At 40.2% G+C, this 25,656-nt stretch overlaps 1 protein-coding gene across 2 annotated transcripts in view; it reads left to right on the forward strand.

The window, feature by feature from the left end:
- The window catches only part of INSR (insulin receptor), a 153,260-nt gene that overhangs the window by 102,833 nt on the left and 24,771 nt on the right, over positions 1-25,656 (forward strand). For both annotated transcript variants that reach the window (XM_051972544.1, XM_051972545.1), the window contains exons 4-11: positions 86-231; positions 755-899; positions 2,271-2,485; positions 6,860-6,986; positions 9,788-10,041; positions 11,241-11,408; positions 16,716-16,917; positions 22,875-22,910. In XM_051972544.1, coding sequence (XP_051828504.1) covers positions 86-231; positions 755-899; positions 2,271-2,485; positions 6,860-6,986; positions 9,788-10,041; positions 11,241-11,408; positions 16,716-16,917; positions 22,875-22,910 — 1,293 coding nt within the window. The remainder of the gene's footprint in view (positions 1-85; positions 232-754; positions 900-2,270; positions 2,486-6,859; positions 6,987-9,787; positions 10,042-11,240; positions 11,409-16,715; positions 16,918-22,874; positions 22,911-25,656) is intronic.

A 25,656-nucleotide genomic window follows, 5' to 3' on the forward strand; every position in this document is an offset into this window, starting at 1 on the left:
TTCTTCCTTCTCAGATAGCTGAGTCTCAATTCTCATAATGACTTGCTGTACACTACAAATCTGTTTTCTCTGTCTTGTCTCTCAGCCTGCATTGTACTCCCTGCTCGGGTCCCTGTCCAAAGGTCTGCAACATCGAGGCTGACCGGACCATCGACTCGGTGCATGCTGCTCAGGCCCTGCGAGGGTGCACCGTCATCAATGGGAGCCTAGTCATAAACATCCGTGGTGGCAGTGAGTGTCTGGGAAATGGCATGGGTGTGGGAGTTCTGTCCAAGCCAACATTTATTAGGTGCCAGCTCTGTATGGTGCTTATAAATAAATGAAAGGGGGTGGGGAGGATGATCTTGACAGCCTGGGAGATCCTTCTGCTCTGGGGTGAGAAGTGTTGGAAATCAGAACAGCGGCTCACTTTTCTCTAGTACTAGACAGTGGAGAAACTACTTTTCACCAGGCTAGCTGTTACCTACATCCTGAACACCAAAGGATCTCCCCAAAGTCCACTGTCAAGTAGCAGAGCCAGGATTCCAAAGCCAGGTTCTCCCTGGCACCCCATGAAACGTCTGCCAGGTGACCACTTGCTCATCTTCTGGCCATTCTGGCTGCCTCCTGGATATGCTCCAGCCAGACTGTTTAATATCACAGATAATGAGGAAATTAGAACTGAGTAGAAATCATTTGTGTCAATATTCATAGAGAGAGGAAGACTCAATGATTGGAAGTTGTTGACGATGTGTTCTCCCTTTCCCTCTTCCAGACAACATAGCAGCTGAACTCGAAGCCAATTTGGGTTTGATTGAAGAGATCACGGGGTACCTTAAGATCCGCCGTTCCTACGCCTTAGTATCCCTCTCCTTCTTCCGGAAGCTGCACCTCATTCGGGGAGAGTCTCTGGAAATCGGGTAAGCTTGTCTTCTTGGCCCTCTGAACTGTGGGCTTTTGAATGGAGCGCTGACTCCATGTGCGTGTTTAGGGAGAGGGGGTTTGGAAAGTACAATGAGGTTTTTTAAGTAGGGGGTAACCTTTTAAAAGCTTCCTTGACTATTTGGAGGAATGAACTTGAAGTAGTTTGGATTGGAGTCTCCCAGAAGGTCAGGAACATGTATTTTAATCATGTCTATAAAGACTCATGGGCCCCTAACTCACTCAGGTACCGATACATCCATAAGAACCATTTTGATTCATTAATCTCAGTTCGATTCAATTCAAAAAGCATTTAAGTACCAAGTATTAAAAATAAAAAGGGGAAAAAACCAAACCACTACTCAAGGAACATATGACTTTCTTAGGGACAATAACATGTACACAGATAAGTCAAGATCAAATAAATGGAGCTTACTAGAGTGAGCGGATCAAGGAAGGCCTCGTGAAGAAATTGACCCCTGGACTGAACCTTAAAGAGAGTAACCCTCTAGGACCCTTCCAAAGATCCCTTGTCCCTTTTGTAGACATGTATAAAATATGGAGAGCTGGCTCTATATATATGCATGCATACATAGACACAGACCCACTTCTAGTGCTTTCCCAGTATATACATAGGTTGTTCTCTAAGAGGCTTGTTCAGGTCCCGTGACCAGGTACTGAGGCAGGATTCAAAGTCAGCTTCAACATCGTCTAAGATGCTACTTGGCTGCCCAATGATATTACAGATCTGAACCAAAATACACACACATATAGGTACACATATAACATGTGTGTGCATTGTGCATGTATGTACATGCGCATGTAGATGCACTTATATGTGTACACACTTATTTCTACATATAAATCAACCCCTTAAGGTCCTCCTCTGGTGTCTCATTTCAGTGATTCTCAATAGCTATACCCTAAAAATGCCTTTCAAAGATCTCGCCAGGCTTGAAAGGCTTTACAGACAGGATGCTGACACACTTTGTGTCATTGGGGAACTGTCAGAGTTAAGTTTGATGAGGCTCACTTGGGCTGACTAAGCCCTAGCGACTTTCAAAGACCATCCAATATGTTGTTAAGCACCATGATCAGATTGGGGAGGGAGCAATCCCATGGACAAACATAGGCCTTTGAGATGTGTACATCTCAATCAAAAAAAAAATCTCCCCCAAATTTTTAAATAAGTTTATTTTTTAAATGAGTATTTTATTGTTTGCCTTTTCAATGAATGGAGGATGGAGACCTGTTAGGAGCCTGTAAAAGTTGTTTAGACAAGAGGTGAGGAGCCTGAAGAAGGTGGGTCACACTTCCCAGGTGAGCTGGTCTAAGTTACTTTTTCCCTTTCCTTGTATTCATTTCCATAGGAACTACTCCTTCTATGCCCTGGATAATCAGAACTTAAGACAGCTATGGGACTGGAGCAAACACAACCTCACCATCGCCAAAGGGAAGCTCTTCTTCCACTATAACCCCAAACTCTGCCTGTCTGAAATCCACAGAATGGAAGAAGTTTCTGGCACAAAGGGTCGGCAGGAGAAGAATGATATTGCGTTGAAGACCAATGGTGACCAAGCTTCTTGTACGTAAAACTTGATTTGGGATGGTCTCCTTGGCTGGGTGGAGGGTAGGGCTCACCTATCTAGGAACTGTCCAAAGATGGCTAGTACCATGACGGATACAGTACTGGACTTGGAATAAAAAGAGATCTGGGTTCAAATCTCACCTCTTGACATTTATTCATTATATGGTTCTGGGAAATGCATTTACCTTCATAAACCTCAGTTTGCTCATCTCCACAGTGGGAGTATTACCTGCCTTCTTCTGCCATAGAGTTATTGCTTTGCTCAGTTGAGAGACTGATGAATCTTAGCGGGGGCATATCAATAATCAGTTGTTAATTACAAGGGTTGAAAGGATGGCGTGGCTTGGGGGAGTAAGGATTCAAGGGAAGGGGGAAGTATCTTGTTTGGGGAATAGGAAGGAGAGCAATTTGGCTAAAATAGAGTGCATCGAGGGAAATCATTTGAAGTAAGTTTGAAAGCTAGCTTGCCACAAGATTGAGGGCCTTGAAATCCCAAGCATATGTGAAATGATGAAGCTCCGAACTTGGTCCCAAAAAGAGATGGAAGAAGATGCCTTCCACTCTTTTTGTAGAGGAAGAGAACCATGTGTACATTTTTCTAGTTGGCTTTGCTGAAATTATTTCTTCTTCCTCTTTTTTTCTTTCTTTATTATAAGGGGTGAACTTCTGGGAGGGGATGGGAGATGGATTCAGTGGGAAATGTAGGTTTTATAAAGACAGAAGATATCAATCAAATAAAAATGCCGAATGCTTCCTCTGAGATACAATACAGAGCAATGGAAGCTTCTTGAGTCAAGGATTGACCCAGCAGAGGGGCTGGTCCTCTGATGAGGGGCGTGGCAGAAATGCCCTCACCATGGGTCCCCTCTCTCATTGCCTCAGCTGCTAGGGACTTAATTTCAGAGTGGGAACTCTGAGACTGCTGAGGGAATGATGTAACCCTGGGCAGAATTTCTTCTTCTATTGGGGCCCACTTGCTTACTCTTTAAGAACACCATGAGCCTGGGCCTCTTATTTATTATGAGGAAGTCTTGTTGTAGAAGTCTCTTGCTGTTTGTTTAACACTTGGTTAACTGGAGTGTTAATAAAGAAAAGGAACAGACTGGGGCTTCAGGATGGAGACGCTTCTTCCCTATTCCTCGTTCTCCAAGGGGCCTTGCTTGTAATAGATGTTCCATTTTGACATGAGGGAGGGACAGTGTATGAAGGAGTGAGTAACCAGATGAAAGGGGGAAGAGATGAGTGAGGGAGTAGATGGACAAGTAAGAATATTGGCAAAGGCAGAGAAAAGAGCACAAGCTATTGTGGAAGGGGGTGATCTGGGAAGGGAATGAGTCAATTTCCAGTGATAGCTAATATTTCTATAGCATTTTTAAGACTTACAAAATCTTTTTACAAAGATTATCTCATTTGATCCTCACTCCAATCCTGGGAAAGTGAGTGCTATTATTAATCCCATTTTGTAGAGTAGGAAACTGAGTCAGATGGATGGTTAAATGCCTTGCTCAGTTTGAACACAGATTTTCCTGACCCCTATGTTTTATCCACTGTGTCAACTAGCTGCTTTCCACAGAGAATCCATCATTCTTTGGGCCTGGAGAGAGCCATACGTGGGCTGCCTGCTTCTTGTTTTCAATCTTGGCAGGAGGTATTTGTTCAGACAGATGTTGATGCAATTCTTTGTTGGAAGCAGGTAGTGGGTGTAAGGATGGCTGGGAGTAGGAGAAGACACTAGAGATTAGGAAAAAACTGCACTCTCACCTCTAAACATCAAAAAGATTCAGAGTACCCTGGATGATATGGGGAAAAGATTACCAGAGAAGCTGAACATTTAGCCTCTTAGTTGAGAATTGAAAAGACTATTACTACTAATAACTTAACACTTTAAAATTTGTCCAGGACTTTACTTATTGGTCTCATTTGATCCTCCCAGCAGTTCTGGGAAGTGAGTACTTCAAGTCTTATTAGGCCCTTCTTATAGATGGGGAAACTGAGGCAGCTGAAGGTATCACTTTGATAGCCAAACTGAGGGTAGACTAGAGAAGGGAGAGATTTGAGACAGACGAGACGTGTCTGTGAGGTGGTGGCAGTGAGTAGGGAAAAATGGACTTAGAGAAGAGATGGTAAGAAGAGAGAGTGACAGAATTGGCCAAGTGATTGAATCAGTGGGGTTACTGAAACTGAAGACTCAAGGGTGACACTGAAGGAGGAAGGGGGGAAAGAAGAAAAAGAGGAAGAAAAGAAAGAATGAAAGGAGGAAAGAAGGAAGGAAAGAGAGAAGGAATAAAGGAAACAATCTTACTTCATGCCAGGCATTATCCTTTATAATCAATAATAATAATAATAACTAAAATAATAATAAAAGCTAAAATAAAAATAACTTTAAAAACCTAAAAATAGCATTTACTGCATTCCAGACACTGTGTAAACACTTCATAATTATTTCATTTGATCTTCATAACTCTGGGAAGTAGGTACTATTATTCCCATTTAACAGATAAGAAGACTGAGGTAAACAGAGGTGAAATGACTTTCCCAGGATCACATGGTTAATAAGTATCTGAGGCTGGATTTGTACTCAGGTTGTCCTGACTCCTAGCCCAGGGTTCTAGTCACTGTGCTACTTGACTGGGTAATTGAGAGGAGGGCAAAGCCCTTGATTCTAAATTGGTTTGACATATTTGAAGCAGGTCCCCACGGGAGCTCCACCCTATGGGCTCAGATCTGTGTCATGATATCTTCTGAGTTGCAGGCTGAAGGATTAAGCCTAATGATGTAGTGACTGTCATGATAATCTTGTCTGACCTACTGCTTACAGTTTCCTGGAGATGGTTTCAGTAAGGAGCTCACTTCTGTTGGAACATACAGGAGCTGTTGGAATATACAGGAGCCACCTGACAGTGGCTGCTGGAGATCCAACCCAGAATGGATCTCCTTTTGTGAGAGGATGGTACAAGGAGACTGAGAGGCAGCTGCTGTTCTCTGACCTCTCTGACCGAGAGGCCATTGCATTGTCTGACTTCTCTCCTCTTCCCTCTGCCTCCAATTTATCTCATTCCCAGTCTGCAACACCTCTGTCAGCAAAGGCAACTCCTTCAGATGTTATGCTCCACAGCTGTGGAGGCTCTCAGATAATTGTCCTGTCCCTTAATACACTTCTGTGAAGGACCCCTCTGTCTCTGCATCTGGGATCTTGGGATCTGATACTTTTACGTTACCCAGTCGTTTTTGTTCCTCTGCACAATCATCTGCAGAACATGAATCACAAAAGAGCAGGAGGTGGCTGGCGACTTATACTAGGAATAGATTTCTGAACTCCATCTCTCCAGCCATCTTTATAAGCTCAACAACAGATGTAGTCTCCCATGCCATATCATTTCCCTAGCCCCATCCCTCAAATCAGGAACCATGATCAAATCCACTCTGCCTCTTTTTTCTGAAAGAGGAGCATCCGTCCATTCAACTATGGCCCCACTCGCCATCTCTGGATTGCAGCGTCACCCAGGCTTCACCAGATGCACTAATTGGGGCATGTAAGCCCTCTTAATTTCCACTTCTTCATGTGTGAATTATGGGGTTTGGACTCAGATCCCTTCAACCTATAAACCAGTGATCCAAGAAATGTGAACTGAGAACAATAGAATGATTTGAGGTTTGCTTTATAGATATTATCTTAACTTATCATCACAACAACTTTAGGTGGTGGGTGCTGTTATTATTTTACAGATTTTTTAAACAGATGAGGAAACTAAAGCAGACAGGTTAAATGACTTGCTCAGTCATACAGCTAGAAACTGTCCCAGGCCAAATTTTGAACTCACAATTTCCTGATTCCAGATGCATACTCTGTCCATTGTGCCACCTCACTGTCTAATTAATTGTTATTATGTTAACATTAATCATTTTAATTTAATATTGTTATGAACAGCAATTATCATTGCTAAGTAACAGTAATAATAAACATCCCATCAAATACAAAAATAATGATAATGATAATAAACATTCCATCAAATATAAGGTATGAATAATAATTAGTTCATTTCTGTGGTATGTTAAAAAAAACTGATGCTTTTATACATAGCAAATGCCTAATAAATGCTTGTTGTATTGAATTGAAAATAATTTCAAAAGCCCTTTCTTCATCACTTCCCCATGAAATAGCTAATTAAAGGCTTTTTATATTCATTTTACCTGTGAGGAAACTGAGGTTCTGAGATAAATGACTGCCCCAAGATCACAAAACTAAAAAAAAAAATCAGACCTAAGATTTGAGCTCAGGGGGCACTTTTGACAGATACTCAGAGACAGAGCAATTTCTAGAGCCCCTGAATTTTTCTGCTTATACTTTTTTTTGTACCTGTATTTCCTCAGGTGAAAACGAGCGGCTCAAGTTTTCTTCCATCAGAACCACTCATGACAAGATCTTATTGAGGTGGGAGCCTTATTGGCCTCCTGATTTCCGAGACCTCTTGGGATTCATGCTGTTTTACAAAGAAGCGTAAGTAGAAGCATGCAGCTAGGAAACCATGAGGAAGCACAGGGAAACAATTGAAGGTTTCCTGCTACTCCTCCTGGCTCATTCATCAAGTGTCTATTGTCTCACTTTATTCCCTAATTAAGTTTTTGAAAAATAGGAGAAAGACAAGCATATAGCCATCTGTCCCATATTTGTTAGTTAGAGTTGGATTTTGGATTACAATGTGAATTTCTGTTCTTTCCATCAATTCATACATATCCTCTTATATTACTCTGATTTTGTCAGTCATTATTTCTGAGAATGAAGCATCTATTTTTTTTTAATTATAGCTTTTAATTTACAAGATATATGCACGGGTAATTTTACAGCATTGACAATTGCCAAATCTTTTGTTCCAAGTTTTCCCCTCCTTTCCCCATCCTCTCCCCTGATGGCAGATTGACCAATACATGTTAAACATTGTTAAAGTATAAATTAAATACAATATAAGTATACATGTCTAAAAAGTTATTTTGCTGCACAAAAAGAATCAGAATTTGAAATAGTGTACTATTAACCTGTGAAGGAAATCAAAAATGCAGGCAGACAAAAATAGAGGGATTGGGAATTCTATGTAGTGGTAAATGAAGCATCTATTAAGTGCTTACTGTATGCCAAGCCCTATAATAAGTTCTGGGGATGAAATTACAAAAGCTAAGACAGTCCCTGTCCCTGGGGGAGCACTCTAATAAGAAAAGACAACATATAGAGGAAAGTGGTGGCCAGGAAATTGGTATTTTTGTCTAGAAAGGTATTGAGATGGCAAGTGGGGCCATAATTGAGTGGATGGATGCAGCTCTTTAGAAAGAAGGGGCAGAGTAGATTTGATCATGGTTCTTGATTTGAGAGATGGGGCTGGGGAAATAACTTTGCATGGCAGACTACATCTGTTGTTGAGAATATTAGGGTGGCTGGAGAATAAGGAGTGCAGTCAAGCATTGCTGAGGCCAGAAAAGGCAGTAACCAATTGCAATAGTAGGATCTTGGGGCAGAAGTTCCAGAGATGAAAGAGTTAAAACCTCTAGATCATGAAAGAGCATCTGTAATTCAGGAAGTAGAGTGGCTATTGAAGGCTGGCTGTGAGCTTTCTTCAGGTGCAATAATATGCACATCACACTGTTTTAACCATTCCCCAAATCAGTGGGCATCTACTTTGTTTCCAGATTTTTGCCCCCACAAAAAGTGCTGCTATAAAGATTGTGGTAAATATGGGACTTCTCCCACCCCGCCCCATCCTCCATTCCTTGTGAGTATTGGCAAATTCTTGTATGTGTCCAAATTGTTTTTCAAAGCAATTGGCTCATTTCATAGCTCCATTAAGAGTGTGTTAGAGTGCCTCCCTTCTCCAGCATTGACTTTCCCAAATTCTTACAGTCCTGAATTTTAAACTCCATCATAGGCTCCTGATTCAGAGACATGAAATCTTTGTGGGAGAAAGGGAACATGGGCATTTTGGAATCCCTTTTTAGGTCAAAAGTCAGATACTGGCCTTTTTTCTAATTAGCAGTAGTTTATCTTTGGAGTTAGAATGGTTTGAATGGATTGATGGCGTTTAGTTGTTTCATAGTCTTCATGACCCATTTGCTGGTTTTTTTGGCAAAGATACTAGAGTTGTGTGCTGTTTCCTTCTCTAGCTCATTTACAGATTAGGAAACTGAGACAAAAGAGATTAATTGACTTGCCTAGGGTCACACAATCTAGGGTCTGAATCAGATTAGAATTTAGGAAGATGAAAGTTCATGCTCTTAGGCTTGGGAGTCTATCCACTGTCCTAATTTAAATGAATTAATCCTTCTGAGGAGGCAGCCTAACATAATGTAAAGAGTGCTAGAATTCCAGACTTGCATTTTAATCCTGACACTGCTGAGACTCAGTTTTCTCATCTGTAAAATGTGTGATAATAATAATGGTACTCTCCACCACCTCAATTATGATTTTGCTTTTTTAAATGAATAATTTTGGTGTTTTTTGCCCAAGAGAATTTTTTTGTACAGATAAGGATGGAGCAAAGTGTTCCTACAACTCAAGATTAGGAGAAAAAAGAGTAAGGGATCACCTAGTTGATGGTATAGGGTGCTGGAACTGGAATCAGGAAGAGCTGGATTTAAATGTCTCTCCAAACACTAGCTGTGTTTGGGCAACACTTTAAGTGGCAAGTCTGCTTAAGTTTATCAGCCTTGGTTTCCTCAGTTGTAAAATGGAGCTAATAATAACTCCTACCTCCTTGGATTGTAAAGAGGATAAAATGAGATAATTTGTAAAGCACTTCATGAATCTTAAAGTGTTACATAGATGTTTATTATTAATGTGTGGCCCTTAATAAGTTAAAGTCATTATAGCCAGATAAGTTGGCAGCTGTTATTGCTGAGGGGAGCTAATGTCAGGGATCTTTGCAAGATCATGCAGAAGGGAATGAGTATTGTAGGATTGAAGCAGGGCAAATGTCCTTATTTCTTTTTAAAGGAAGAAATTGTAAACTAGAGGCGTATGAGTTTGATTTTGTTTGCAGATTGTCATCTCAAAGTTCTCCACTCTTATTTGCTTTTTAGAAGAACCAGAGTGACTAGACTCTCATTTTCTTTTGTGTTTAGAAACTTTTGATATAATAGTGGAGTTACTTGTTGTCCTACTACTTCTAAAGTACCATGATACCAGAGTTTGAGCCAGGCCTTTTCCAGAGAGAAATCTCAGCCTGGACAAGTTGGGCAGCTGCTGGCTGGAAGCCTCAAAAGCTAGCCAGCATTCCACTGAGAAAACCCTTTATTCTTTCTGTTCTACCCAAGGCCTTACCAGAATGTGACTGAGTTCGATGGCCAGGATGCCTGCGGGTCCAATAGCTGGACAGTGGTTGATGTTGAGCCCCCAGTGAGATCGAATGATCCCAAGACACAGAATCAACACCCAGGATGGTTGATGCGAAACCTGAAGCCATGGACCCAGTACGCCATATTTGTGAAGACTCTAGTCACTTTCTCTGATGAACGGAGAACATATGGTGCCAAAAGTGAAATAATTTATGTCCAGACCAATGCCACTGGTGAGTTGTTATTTCATGGACATGAAAAAACATTTAGGGCATTATCTCAGACCTGTAATTCAGTCTACAAAGGACAAAATCTCAATTAATCTACGTATTTGCAACCAAGCCCAGGGCTTCCTTCCTGCCATCCCCAACACTCAGCATAATAAGGAAATTGTCTTGAGTTACAAACTAGCAGAGAAGAATCTCTGGTTAAAAAGGGATGGGGGGAGAGAGTAGATATTCTCTGGACTAACTAAGCACACTGGAATTTAGTCAGCTGAGGAAAGCTTGACTTCATTGTAGACTTTTTGCCTGTTCATTATGTTCCTGATTTTGATTATTGATAAAGTTCTCAACCTAAGAATGTTCCTTTCTCTGGAATGATCTTTATCTCCATGTAGCTAAGATGGCATTGTGCCATCTTGGAGAAAACTGTTATGCTCTAACTACCCAAGAAAGGATTTCTTTGCAAATGATGACTGGGATGGTAATTTTTATCTCATTTTTTAAAATAGATTTTTGGTACCCTTTTGTTTTTGTATCATAGGCATTTCTCAGTAGCTTTTCTACTCTACACCAAATAAACCCTCCCTTTAAAAAAATAAAAAAAAATTAATAAACCAATTCACCCAGTGACATTGTTTGCCACCTGAAGAGAGGGAAAGATACGTTTTAATGTGAAGATTTATTGAAGTAATTATAATCACTCTTCTGGCTTCATTGGAGCAATCTTTTTATTTACATTATTATAGTCATTCTGTTCATTGTTTTCTTGTTTCTGCTTACTAAATTCTGCATCAAATTATGTAAATTTTCCCGTGCTTTTCTTAATTTTTCTTACTTGTCATTACTTATGGCACGATAGCATTCCATTACATTTATATACTAGTTTTTTTAGTCTTTGCCTAATAGGCACCCAACCATTTATTGCTACTACAAATGTATTGCTATTACTATTGCAATACACATGGGGCATTTTTTTCCATCTTTTGTTTTCTTGAAGCTTAGGCCCAGTAGGGATCTCTAGGCCAAAAGTTATGAATGAATAGCTTAGTCATTTTTCACTTATAATCCCCAAACGATTTCCCAAATGTTTCGACCATTTCACATCCCCACCAGTAGTATTTTAGTATTCCTGTTTTCCAGCAGCCCCACCTACATTGACTATTCCGTCTTTTGTCATCTTTGCCAATTTGTTTTCTTCCTATTTGCAGTTCCTTCAGTCCCATTAGACCCAATATCCGTTTCCAATTCTTCATCCCAGATCATTTTAAAGTGGAAACCACCCTCTGAGCCAAATGGTAATATTACGCACTACTTAGTGCACTGGGAGAGGCAAGCCGAAGACATCGAGCTCTATGAACTTGATTACTGCCATAAGGGTGAGTAGTTTGACAGCTGCATGTGCATGTATATCCAGGTACACACATATCACTCTCTTAGATCTCTACATGTTTTACTTATGGGTCATTATTCACGAAGTGAGAAGTGTAGAACCTTGGGGTTGGAATAATAGTAATAATAACAGTAACAATAACAATAAGCACAAAGTGCTACATGTTTTATATACATACTTATCTAAACAGATATTATGTTGCTTGTGAGGTAGTTGGGGGAATAAACATATAGCTTACTCTTTGTCAGGAACTGGACAAAATGCTTTACAACTATTAATTCATTTAATATTGTTATTGTCCATATCTTACAAATGTGGAAACTAAAAGAACTAGAGAGAGTCAGTGATTGACTTTGGAGTCAGGTGTCTGCAGCAGGTTCTGAATTCTGTTTTTGCTGTCTCTAAAGCCAGTGTTTCATCCCCCTCTATGCTGTCTCTTAAGGCAGCTACTTTGGGCCCCTCATTTTAGAGGTTCAGTGACTTGGACAGAGGCATATAGGTCTCCGAGACCCATACATACATACTCCTTCTACTACATCAGTAAAGAATGACTTCTATCATTGGTCCTTCCTATGGACTGAAGGGAAGAACCTGCTAAGATCTCTTGGATCAGTCTAAAGAGTCCCCATTCTGTGCTTGGCAAGTTCAAGGCATTGAGAGTTTTTCTTTACCCAAGGACTGATGAATTGGCTGGGTGCTGTATCTGATTCCCAAGAAGGGTGTCCAAAGTATATAAATCCCTCTGGTCCTTTCATTAAAGAAGTATGCATGATCTGAGCTTACATTCATGATCTGAGTCAGGGTCTGTTGTTTTACTGGAAATCACTATTGCCATGATAAACACAGAGGAATCTGCTTATGCTCATTGTTAATATAGTTAATTAGTAAACTAATGATTTTAAAGTGCTTTACCCTTGTAAAATGCTGTATTAAGAACTGGCTATAGAGGGAATCTTTCATAAAATGGAGGAATCTTGGACCTGGAAAGGATTTCCGAGATCACCTACTCCAATCCTAATCTGAGGCATAAAGTTCTCCACTGTGCCTGAAAAGGGCCATCTGCCCTCTGCATTCATGCAGTAGACCATAAGTTCCTTGAGGGTAGAGATTGTCTTGTAAAGGTTTGGACTGAATCAAAAGCCTCCAGTGAAAAAGAACCCAACAAGCCAACCCATTCTGATTTCAGACAACTCTGATTTTTCAATAAACATTTATTAATTACAATGGTAATGTGGATACAGATGTTGCAGTGGATAGAGTACTGGCCCTGGAGTCAGGAGGACCTGATTTCAAATTTGAATTGAGATATTTAACACTTATTAACTGTGTGGCATTAGGCAAGTCACTTAACCCCGATTGACTTGCAAAATAAATAAATAAAGACCATTTATTAAGTACCTATAGTGTGTCAAGTGGAAGGCATCTGAGAGATCACTTAGCCTTATTCATTCCTTTAGACATGAAGAAACTAAACACCAAATAAGGAAGAAGGGATGACTGAAGTCACCCAGGAAATAAGTAACAGAGCCAAGATTTAATTCAGTATTTCTTGACTCTAAATGCAGTGATCTATGCTAGAACACCAAGCTCTGATCAAGACTGACATATTATTAGTTGGTTGACAGGCAAGATGAGTATTATATGTATTTTGCATGTATCTGTATATGTATAAACTGTCCCCTTAATAGAATGTAAACTCCTTGAAAGCAGGATTTTTTTGCATCCCCAGATCTTAGCCATTGCCTGGCATATAGGAAGTACCTAATAAATGTTTAATGATGTGTTGATGAGAACAACTAAAGTAGGTATTCATTAAAGTGATATATATATATATATATATATGTATTCGTGTTGAAATACAATAAAAATGAACTAAGATTAGATTGTGAAATTGTTGAGGATAGGAACCCACCTTTTAACTTAATACATGACCAATATATAGGAAGTGCTTAATAAATGCTTGGTGATGGATTGATCAAGTATCTGCTGAATGCTGTGGGAGATACAGAGTTTATCTAAGATCTAAATTCTTGTGGATCTCACTAAATGTAGTAGGATTAGAAACAAAAACTAATAATGGCAATATGATAGTAGTAATAGTAGTAGTAGTAGTAGTAGTAGTAGTAGTAGTAGTAGTAGTAGTAGTAGTAATGGTAACATGCAACCTTATGATGCTTTTTAAAGTAGAAGGAACCCTTTTGTCTTGATTAGGAGCAGATTGTTGCCAATTAGGAGAATCAGACAAAGTTTCATTGAGGAGGTGACGTAAGAATTGTGCTTTCATCTCTAGGTAGGAATTTGGAGCTGAAGAGAGAAGGAGTTTTGTAAAACTTTATATTTCCAATTTTTCAACATAAAATTTTTTTAAAAAAATGAATGGACATTCCAGATACAAAAGAAAAGATCTCATGTTCTTCAGTCCAAATCCATCTCTCTAGAATTCTATCAGTTATTCCTGGTTCTGCCCTCCAGATCTAGGTAAACTAAATTTCCAATCCCTCTTCCACATGACAACTTTTAATTTCCTTGAAGACAATGTCACGTCCCCTTAAGGGTTCTCCAACATAAGGGAAACATCTCTAGTTCCTCCATCTGTTCTGTTATGTGGCATGATTTCAAGCCAATCAGTTTGTTGCCAAACACCAAGCTAAGTAATGAGGATATGAGGAAAGGCAAAATCTTAAGGCCTTTCATGGTCCTTGCAGCTTAAAGCTCTGTCTCCTTTTCCACAGCAGATAGCTCTGGGAATGGTCGGTCATGTTTGACCATTTAGACCCTACAGTACCTTAATAAGAATCCCTTCTGGAGAGTCCCTAACTCATTGTCCAGCCTTTTCTTAATCTTCAATGACAAGAAATTCACTGCCTCCCATTGCTTTAGTTATTTAGGGAATAAGCATCTTTGTATTATTTAATATTTTATTTTCCCCAGGTACATGTAAAACAATTTTTAAAATATTTTTTTATTTGAATTCTATATTCCCTCCCTTCTTCCCTTCTCCCATTGAGAAGGCACAGGTGAAATTGTGTAAAACATTTCCATAAAATTCATGTTTTAAAGAAAACATAAAACTCCGCCCCCCCCCAAAAAAAACCCTCAAGAAAAATAAAGTAAAAATAATTAGACACAGTCAGTTCTTTCTCTGGACACAGATAGCATTTTTCATCCTAAGTCCTTCGGGGTAGTTTTGGATCACTGTATTGCTGACAATAGCAAAGTCATTCACAGCTGATCATTCCAGGACATTGTTCTTCCTTTATATACAGTACATTTCACTTTGCATGTACTCATAGAGGACTTTCCAGGTTTTTCATGACAGTATTCTGCTCATTATGAGAATAAGCAGCTTTATAGCAACTACTATGAGCTAGGCACTGTGACAAGCACTTTATAAGTACTAGTCCATTTGATCCTCATATTCTGTGAAGTAGGTAATGTTATTATCCCCATACTATAGTGGAGGAAACTGAGGCAAACAGAAGTGATTTGCCCAACATCACACAGTTAATAAATATCTGAAGCTAGATCTTCCTGGCTCCAGGTCCAGTGTTTTATCCACTAGGCTGCCAGCTGCCTCAAACTAAGAGCCAAAGTGCATTGCCTCTGTGAATTTTCTAGCATTCCTCCTCATAAGGCAAAACTTCCTTCTTTCATGTGACAGTTCTTCAAGTAATCAAATGCTTGAAGACAGCTGCCATGTCCCCCTAAATTCTCTTCTCCAAATGAAACATCACTTGTTCTGCACACAGTCTCTGATGGCATGAGATTGTTGGCAGAACAGAATGCAGCCGAATGCAGACTCATCTGTTCATAATCTGTTGGGGGATCATCAAAAGGGATTGGGACAACACTGGACAATATTATTTTAATCATAGCCAAGTAATTCATGTTATCCCAGGATAAGGAAAATGATAGGTCATTGTGAGTGACAGAGGAGGATGAACATGTTTCTAATTATTATAGCTTTTTATTTACAAAACATATGCCCAGGCAATTTTTCAACATTGACTCGTGCAAAACCTTCTGTTTCAAATTTCCCCTCCTTCCCCCCACCCCCTCCCCAATGGCAGGTAGTCCAATACATGTTAAATATGTTAAAATATATGTTAAATCCAATATATGTATACATATTTATACAATTATCTTGCTGCACAAGAAAAATCAGATCTAGAAAGAGAAAAAAGAACTGAGAAGGAAAAAAAAGTGCAAGCAAACAGTAACAGAAAGAGTGAAAATGCTATGTTGTGGTCCACACTTATTTCCCATAGTCCTCTCTCTGGGTGTAGATGACTCTTCGTTACTGAACAAGTAGAAGTGGTTTGAATCATCGCATTGTTGAAAAGAGCCATGCCCAGAGGATGAACATTTTGAGGGGACTCTGTTACAGACAGGGGCTCAAGGAATTGGTGGGAGTGATATTAAAAAGAGCCCCTTTTCAGTATTATATAAGCTGATAGTCACTTTCTATAAAAATCATGTTGGAAAGAAAACATAGAACTCCTCCCCCAAAAAAAACCTCAAGAAAAATAAAAGTTTTTTAAAAGTATGCTTCAGTTTGTATTCAGACAAAATTAACAAAATTAGCAAAAATTAGCTAAGCCATGCTCCAAATGATTGTGATCATGAAAAGAACAGGAAAAAAACCATAATTCCATGTAGCCTTTAGTCATTTGTCTAGGAAGCCAATAAAATAACCTTGAAAGTTAATTTTTTTAAAGATCCCTTTCTCGTCAATTAGTGAGTCAATCAACAAGCATTTATTAAGCATCTAGAATATGAATCAGGGTGGGGAGGAGGGAGGAGAAGTGATGCAATGGATAGAATATATTCCTGGAATATGGAAGACAAGACTCCTCTTTTTAGAATTCAAATCTAGCCTCAGACACTTACTAGCCGTGTGACCTTATTAATTTAACACAATTTCCTTGAAAAAAGAACGAAGGAAGAAAGACAGAAAATAAAGGGGGGAAAGGAAGGATAAAAAGAAAGAAAGACAAAGAAAGTCAAGTAGAAAGAAAGAAGGAAGGAAGGAAGGAAGGTAGGTAGATATAGCTTAGTGGAAAGAATCCAGGACTTAGTCACAGCCCTGAATTCCAATTCTGCTTTCAGTGACTTAGCTATGTGACCTTGTCCATCTGTCCTGCTCACTGGGTCTGCTCTAACCTCCAAGCAAGGTCTCTTCTAGTTCTGTGTCAGAAAGGGCTTCCATGAGTTAGTGTCTCCCTTGCCTCAGTCACTTGAGGTAAGCACCGTCCATGCTGACCTTGCTTTTCTTGTCTGGGCTTTTCTGCAGGGTTAAAGCTGCCATCCAGGACCTGGTCTCCTCCGTTTGAGTCTGAAGATTCTCAAAAACACAATCAGAGCAACCATGAGGACCCCAATGGCGAGTGTTGCTCTTGCCCAAAGACTGACTCCCAGATCTTGAAGGAACTGGAAGAATCTTCCTTTAGAAAGATGTTTGAAAATTACCTCCACAACGAGGTTTTCATCCCCAGGTGAGACACGCTCTTGCCCGTTAGCACCTTTATGGGGATTGATTTGGTTCTGAGCCCAAGGTGGGCCTAGAGAATGGTGGGATGCGAATTGAAGTGAAATTCTAAGGGTATTATGTATGGAACTTGCAACTGAGCAATGAATTATTTTCTAATTAGCACCACAGAGGCGTTCTACAATAATTGGTTAATCAAGTGGAAGGAAATATGGAATGGTGTATTTAATTCTGGGAGCCTGAAGGCCATTGACAAGCAAGAAAGATTCTGATCAGGCAGCCATGATGGTGAAAGACCTCAAGACCATGCTACATTCTGCTGGGGTGAAGGAATTGGGAATACAGAAATGAAGGGATCTGAGATTTAAAAAAAAAAAAAGCTACTGGGAGGAGAAGAGGATGGAAAGGAACAGGAATATGAGAGCAACCTTCAAAAATGAAGGGCCATCACTTTGTTCTGTTCAGTGATAGTAGGTGGAATGAGGGGCAGTAAGTGGAAGTTGGAGAGGCAGATTTAAACTTGGTATAGCCATTCTTAAATATAAGAGCTGTCCAAAAATGTTGCCCAGGCAAGTATTGAGTTCCCCTTCCCTGGAGATCATCAAGAAAAAGCTAGGTGACATTTGCCACATGTATTGTAGAAATGATTTTGTTTAGACACAAGCTATGAAATGATTCAGTGAGATCCCTTCAATTCTAATATCATGGGATTCTCTAAAAAAGAAATCATTTTCTCATCTTCCCCCACTCTCCAATTCCTCCCGTCAAATTTTTTGGGAAAAAGATTCTTTCAGAGAAAATTCCTTTTCTTCTCTCTTCCTGCTTCCCCAATGCCTGGACAACTTTCTAATTCTTATGGAGGTCATCAGGATTATCTTCAATTGAATCCTTTCTTGGAACAAAGAGCTTACAATTTAGCATTTAGTAAGCCCCTGCTGTGTTATAGGCCCTGGAGCTAGAGACAAAAATTAAACAGTCCCTGCTCTCAAGGTGTGCTCACATTCTACCTGAGGGGATTGAACCTAGAATTTGATTATGGCATTATTTCCCCAAATTTCCTGCTTTTCTTCTTCCTGAGAATATCTTTCAAGTCCACAGATTCCTTGAAATGTATGCAGTGTGTCCTATTTCATCCATCCCCTATTTAGGACCCTCGATGTGAGTCTGTGAAGACTTTTATTCAACCACAGCATGGCCCATAAATTATCCACAGGGAAAGGCTTCCTTGCCATTCCAACTATGTCTCCTGGTTAAATTGCAGATAGCAAGTCTCTGGTTGTGGTTGGCTTTTCTAAAGTTATTTCTGGCCAGGTAAGTTCTTTAATTCAACAGCTGTTGCAAGCAAGTCATTCATTCTCTCAACTTGGTGGATCAACTTGTTAGAATATCTTATGAAAATTGCCATGGCCATGTATGTTTCTTCTAAGCAGTCTCCATATTTCTCCCATGGCCCAGTGCACTACCACCTTGTGTTGGAGTCATCCTATAATCGATAACTTTTTTTTCCTTTATATGACTTTCCCAGTATTCACCTGTGGCCATTCCTAAGGATACATGACCCTTTGACTTATTCTCTGAGACTGCTGAGCCCCTGTGCCAGAAATTTGGTGGCGTCGGAGCGTTCAGTATTGGAAGCCAGTACTTGTTGCTGGAATTGCTGCGTATCCTCAGTGCTGTCTAGATCACGTCAGGGATCTTAGTTGGGAGGCTTAGTAACCATATAACAGCAGCCAGAAGAGTTGTTCCTCCTTGGTGTACATTCAGAGACATAGCAGAAGATGGGGCTAATCTTCCCTTTCCATCTTGTATCATCCCTCTGAAGGATGATGGGAAGCTGTCGACTATTGCCTCTGTAGTCCACATGGACTATGTGGGACTTGGAGCCAATGTGACTAGGAATGTTTACACTGGCTGATCTTGACCACTGAACTTGGGGAGTCCTGGCACAAGGAGGGAGTGGAATGTGCTGAGAGACTCTGGAAGTGATATTTTCCTTCTTTATCCCATTTCCTGGTCTCTTTTTGCTTCATCCTGCAGCCCTCCCTCACCCTGTTTTTTTCTCTTTCCATCACCCTTTTTCTCTGCCTTCCTGGTGAAACAGGATACCATGTCATGCAAGGATCAATTAAATGAGCTGGGGGTGTTTAGCCTGAAGAAGAGGAGACTTCAGGGGAAGTGGGTTATGTCTTCTAGTGTTGGAAGGATTATTGTATGGTTGGGGCGTGCTGCTTTGGAAGTAATAAGTTCTCCCTCAATCAGAAGCAGATGAACTCGTGCTGGGGGACTCTCAAAGATATGCTTGGTTAACCCAGTGGTCTCAGAGACCACTTTTGAATCAGAACTTGAGCAATCCTTCTTCAGCCCTTTCAGCTCTTCTTCTTTTTTCTTTTTGAACTATACCCCTGGAACTCTTAAATGGGAGCCCCAAAACATACCGTGGCAGTGGTAGCTTACGTGGGAGATTGGGTGGGGGAATCTTCCTTTGGTCAACAAACACAATTCCTGTGGATTCTCTCCCTGACCAGCCTCTCTCAGCCTCCCCACAGATACCAGAAACTACTTTCTCCTTATAGAATCCAGCAGAGGCTTTGTGCCTGGACTGCCCTTGCCCCCCCCCCTTTTCCTCCCTTTTATCCTAAAGCTCCTGTTTTATTTTTCTCTCTGCCACATCATTGCAAATCTTGTTTTTATGAGGAGAGATTTACACATATGAATAAAAATGAAGGAATGATTTATTCTCTCCTTTTGAGGCACATAGACATGACGTCCCAGAGTATAAAAATGGAAAGGATCTAAGAGAACAAGTGGCCTATTTCTTATCTTATAGAGGAGAAAATAGTGGCCTAAAGAAATTATGTGATTTGCCCATAGTCACATGACTAGGAAATGGTAGAGCTGAGATTCAAACCCAGGTCCTCTTGTCTCTGAATTTTGCACCCCTTTGAGTCCCCAGATATAATCCCCATTTTTTTCTCTAGAAACAGAGATTTGGAAGGTTGTATTTTTTCAATAGTATTTTATTTTTCCAAAAACATGCAAAGATAGTTTTCAACATTCATCTTTGCAAAACTTTATTTTCCAAATTTTTCTCCTCTTCTCATTCTCCTCTCCAAGACTCCAAGGTAATGTGATGTAAGTTAAATATGTGTAATTCTTCTAAATATATTTCCATATTTATTATGTTATGCAAGAAAAATCATATCAAAAGGGGAAAAAAGAAGAGAAAGATAAGCAAGCAAACAAACAAACAACAACAAAATGAAAATCCTATGCTTTGATCCACATTCTATCTCCAGAGTTCTCTCTCTGGATGTGGATGGCTCTTTCCATCATAAATCTATTGGAATTGAAGATTGTGCTTCTTAATAGCAGGAAATGCCTATTAGAACTGACTAATTCTTTTTGAAAAAAAATTTTAAACATTTTTATTTAAAGTTTTGAGTTTCAAATTCTATCTTCCCTCCCTCACAGCAATCAGACATAGGTTATACATGTACAATCATATAAAATATTTCCATGTTGGTCTTCTTGTACAAGAAGACTAGAATAAAAGAAAAAAAAATAAAAGGTGAAAAATAATGTATTCAGCATTCACAATTCAGTCAATTGGTATTCAATCAATATCAGTTCTTTCTCTGAAGGTGGATATTACGCTTCATGATTAGAACTTTGAGATTGTCTTGGATCATTGTATTGCTGAAAATAGCTAAATCATTCACAATTCTTTTTTGAACAATATTGCTATTACTTACAGTCTTCTGGTTCTGTTCACTTCGCTTTGCATCAGTTCATAACATTTCCTTAAAATCATATACCATTGCTTGGTTAGTCATTCCCAATTGATGGGCATCCCCTCAGCTTCCAGTTCTTTGCTATCACAAAAGAGCTGCTATAAATATTTTTGTACAAATAGATTTCCCCCCCTTTTTATGGATCTCTGAGATACAGACCTAGCAGTGGTATTGCTGGATCAAAGGATAAGCACAGTTTTATAGCCCTTTGGACATGAGAATTGATTGATTCTTAAGGGAGTAGAAACCCTGAAAATATTTATATGTGGAGGAAGCCCAAATATCATTCCTTCAAATGCCAGCATTTTAGCATGTTTCCAGTAATCACAGATGTAGAAAATTTTTATATTTAAATTCATTTTTATATCTTTCTTTTTTACTCACTTTTGTTTTTTGTTTTTCAACCCCTTTCATTTCCCAGTATCTTCCTGCAACTACCAGAGGGTCATCCTTTGTGACAAACACTATTTAAAAAGAGAAATATAATTTAGAAAATTTATCAATCCACCACACAAACCTGATATCAAATGATGTAGGGGCTATTTAAAGATGGTATGACAGTGGTTCGGAGTGCTGGACTTCCTACCTCTTAATAGTTGTATGACATTAGATAAGTGAGATTGTCTCTGTACTCCCCTGATTTTTAGGGAACAGTTCCCTGTGCAGAACAAGTCAAAGCTCTTTCACAAAATCACATATGTTGGCTTGTTCTTGTCACTTATATTTTCTCCCTTATACTGTCACTACGGTTCTCAGAGAGAACTCCAACAGAGGAATAAATACAGACACTTGTTTGACTTGTTTAAAAAAAAAAAAAAGCAAAACCTGTTTTCTTACTTAGAGAAAACTAGCAAGTCAGGATCATCAGGTCAGAAGGTCTTTGAGACCTAATCCAGCTCCCTCATTTTCTAGATAAGGAAAAAAAAAGAATTAAACACCACATGCTGTGTTTCTGACTTCTGGGTCTTCTCTGTTATCTTGCACTGATGACATTAGTAGCCAGTGGTAGGAACTAGAATCCAGAAGATCTATATACTTCAGATACTTTCTGACTCTGTGACTGTGAGCAAGTGACTTTACTATTCCTAGTCTCAGTTTCTTCATCTGTAAAATGGATAGTAGCACTTACCTCCCAAGATGGTGGTGAGGATAAACTGAGAAATCTGTAAAGCACTTTGCAAAGTTTAAAGTATTATATAAATGCTATTGATCATTATTGTTATTATTATTACCTAACTCACTTGCATTGTGCTAGTGATTAAGGTCTGCCTAAAATCAGTTTCTTTATTTTTTTTCTTTTGAACTTAAGCATCAAAAAAAAAAAAAAAAAGAGCATCTCCCTACAAACACAGAACACAATTTGCATTTCATACCACTTGGGTTTTTTTTTTAAGTCTATAATAAATTCCACACATTACTTTCAAAACTGCCCCCGCTTGCATCTGCTTCCTTCTGAAATTCCTTCTGTTGTCTTCTGTGCATTTAAAAAATATTTGAAAGCTCTCTCTTCTCTTATTTTTGGGACATCAGCAGTGCTAACACCCCTCTTCCAAGCCTCCCTCTCTAATTAAAAAACCAAGAGGGAAAAAAAGAAAAAAAATAGTACTTGTAATAAGCAAATATAGCCAAGCTAAATGAATCGACAGCTTGGCTGTGTCCCAAAATGGATGTCTCTAGCTGCACCCTGAATCTATCTGACTTCTCAATGAGGAGATGAACGACATTCTTTTCTGGAGAAATAGTTGCTGGGGTGGGCGGTGTAAAAAGTGTTTTCACCTAAATTTGTCCCCATATTGCTTCGTTGAGCCATGCCCCCGTTGGGAGCAGCACACAAGCCTGGGAAGAACTTTTGTAGCCTCCTGTGCATTCAAAGCTGCTAATATGGAAGACTGGGCAAAGGGAGAACCAAAGAGTCCCAGACTTGAAATAAAATTCCTCCTCAGATACATACTTGCTGTGTGGTATTGGAAAAGTTGCTTTCCCTTTCTGAGTCTTAGTTTCTTCCTCTCTAAAATGAAGGGCTTGGTTTAGATGGTCTCTCAGGTCCCTTCTAGCTGCACGTCTTATAAGCTGTGGTCCGGATGACCAAACTCTCCAGCCTGGAATGAAAGCACAGGATATGTAACCGACAAAGTTCAATCTGCCTTCAACATGGTTGGTTTTGTTTCCACAGAAAAGCATCCTCAGGGAATGGCGCTGACGACTCTAGGTAGGAAGTGAGCCTCTTGCCCTCCCTGTCTTGTCCTGCCCCGACCCTGCCCTGCTAGCCCTCATTTGCTTTCTGGCCCGCAGGAGGCAGCGGATGGCGGGCGGGGAGGCCGATGGATGTTCATGTTGCAGATCCCCTTTAGTGACATGTTGTGGGTTTTAAATGTGCATTTGCATGTCCTGGCGCTGTCCTGCAGGGGAGCTTCCTAAACCAGCCAGGGCCCCCCTAACACGCGCTCCAAGGCGTCTCCTTTGCAGCTTTCTCCTAATGACAACCCCGCATGAATGGCATCTGGGGTGGGGCAGGGGGCTGGCTGGGTGGGATGGAGAAACCAGCTTCACTAACACTTCAACCGGATGTACCAAGTCATTAAGGAACACCTGCTGGGTGCCCAGAATGGTCCTCAGGCACCCCTGTGTACGTTCCATTTTTCCATTTAAATCAGTGTACAACTTTGATCTTTTTTTTTTAACAGCAATTAATCAATGGAAACATTTGTTAAGCACCTAGCATGTGCTAAACATTGGGGAGTCAAAAAGAGGCAAATGACAGTTCTTGTCCTCAAGGAGCTTATACTCTAACAGAGAAGATAGCAAATATATATAAAGCTAGATACCTACAGGATAAATGGGGAATGATTAATAGAAGAGAGGCACTGAAATTAAGAGGAGTTGGGGAAGGTTTTCTGTAAAAGGTGAGATTTTAGTTGGGACTTAAAGGAAGCAGTCAGAGTGGAGGAGGGGAGAGCCTTCCAGCCATGGGCACAGCCTGAGAGCATGGTAGAGACTGGGTTGCAGACTCCAGCTTTGGGATTTGTGCATGTGAATCGGCTGGCTTAATTCTTTCAGCCACAACAAATGTTTGTGTAGTTACTTGTTGAGCCCTGGTCAGCCACGGGGGAAATGAAAGGGTTAGATAAGAGGCAGATGGACCCTGTGTAGCTGGGGTGGAGTGGGGAGGAATCAGGGCACAAACAGGTATCACTGTAATACATAGCTTGATAAATGACGTGATAAGGGAAAGGTGGAAAACAGAACAACTTTGGGGGAGAGGGAGGAGGGAGAGGTTGAGAGGTCAAGAGCGAGTATGGCGAAAATGGTGGACTTTGGACAGATCCAAAGCTATCTTTTGACCAGAAAAAGCTGGCTCGGTTTAAAAGGGGGGGGGGAACGGATGTATATAGCTTTTTATTAGAAAGTAGTTGTTTATTCAGAATTGGTTTCTTCATTGCCACTGGGTGGTTGGCAAAAGAATGCCCAAGCTATAGAGTCATGGATTATCTGAGTGAAATAGAACTTCCCCTGAAGGGCAGCTGGCTGAACCCCACCCAAAGGAGAAAGCTCCTCCAAAAGGAATCCAATGGAAGGAGTTTCACTGAACCAAAGTGGACTTGTAGCTGGCACTTGGGGACTTCTAGAAAAACCATCTTCTCTTTCTGCCTTGGTGGACTGTAGCTTTATTTTTCACGACCTAGCTATTATTATCTGTAGCTTAGTTGAGTTAGCTGCTAGAAGCCTGCATTCAAATCCTGCCTTTGAGGTTTCCTAATTATGTGTCCCTAGTTGTGTCATATTTCTAGGCATTTTCTGTATAGCAGAAACTTGCCTCTTTGTGCTACTTGCCTCCCAAGATGGCGGGGAGAAAAGCTCTTTGTAAGCTAAGTATTACAGAATTCCATGGGGCTGTTGCTCCTTTCGCAACAGAATTGTATTGATATTAAGTACTGATTGATATTGATACTTAATACCTGCTATTTGCAAAGTTGGAGGCAGCCATTTAGAGCAGTGACTCTGAAAAGAGTGACATTGGGGGCGGTCAGAGAACCCTAATTCAAATCTTAAATCTGTTGCTCACTCCCTATGTGAATTTGTGACATTTAACTTCCCTAGGCCTCAGTTTCCTTATTTGTAAAGTGAAGGGCCTGAATTAGATTAAACTCAAAGATCTCTTCCTGGTCTAGACACATGATCCGATCAACACTTGATTAGCTTTGTGACCCTGTGGGCAATTACTTTGTTTAGCCCTTCTAAGCTTCAATTTTCCCATCTGCAAAGTGAGGTTAATAATTAATAATAATAGTAAGAATATTTGCAGGTGCAAGGATGCCTCTTGGACAAAGGGTGGGTTTCAGTCAGAACCACGTGTTCTGATCACAAGTCTGAAAAGCAGATGTTGATTGGTATTGGCAGAGGGAGTTTCCACACTGGGAGTCCTACACCCCCATGAAAAATCACAAGTCCAAACCCCCAAATAAATAAATACCAGTTGTCCTTCCTGCTTTAAAGAACTGTTATATGAAAAGCCCTTTGCAACTTGAAGTGCTTTAAGAATGTGAACTCCCCTTGTTATTCTCTATCCTTACATCCTCCCTTGGTTTCTTCCAGAAGCCTTTCAATGTTCAGGGTCTTCAATACCTTGCATGCTTCTTGGGAGGGGTTCTGACTATGATTGGTTGGTGAAATCACAGACCGAAGTCTCTAGGTCTTTTGCACACGGGCAGACAGCTCATTTGCTGGGACCAGGAGCATTTTGCACTTGTACAGCTCCAGAGACAGCTACTAGCAATAGCTGTAATTAGCTTCGAAGGTGTCTCAGTGATGACTAGATTCCTGTCACTTTGCCTGCCGTTTCCATGCAGAAAGTCTGCGTACGTGTTTCTTGGATGTGATAAGTGGTGGTCTGTTTGTATCAGGGAAAGATGTTCAGAGGAACTTTGCCATTCAGTACTACCATCTAGATTCTTGCC

This window comes from Antechinus flavipes, chromosome 1, assembly GCF_016432865.1.
Source record: "Antechinus flavipes isolate AdamAnt ecotype Samford, QLD, Australia chromosome 1, AdamAnt_v2, whole genome shotgun sequence".
Classification (NCBI taxonomy): Eukaryota; Metazoa; Chordata; class Mammalia; order Dasyuromorphia; family Dasyuridae; genus Antechinus; species Antechinus flavipes.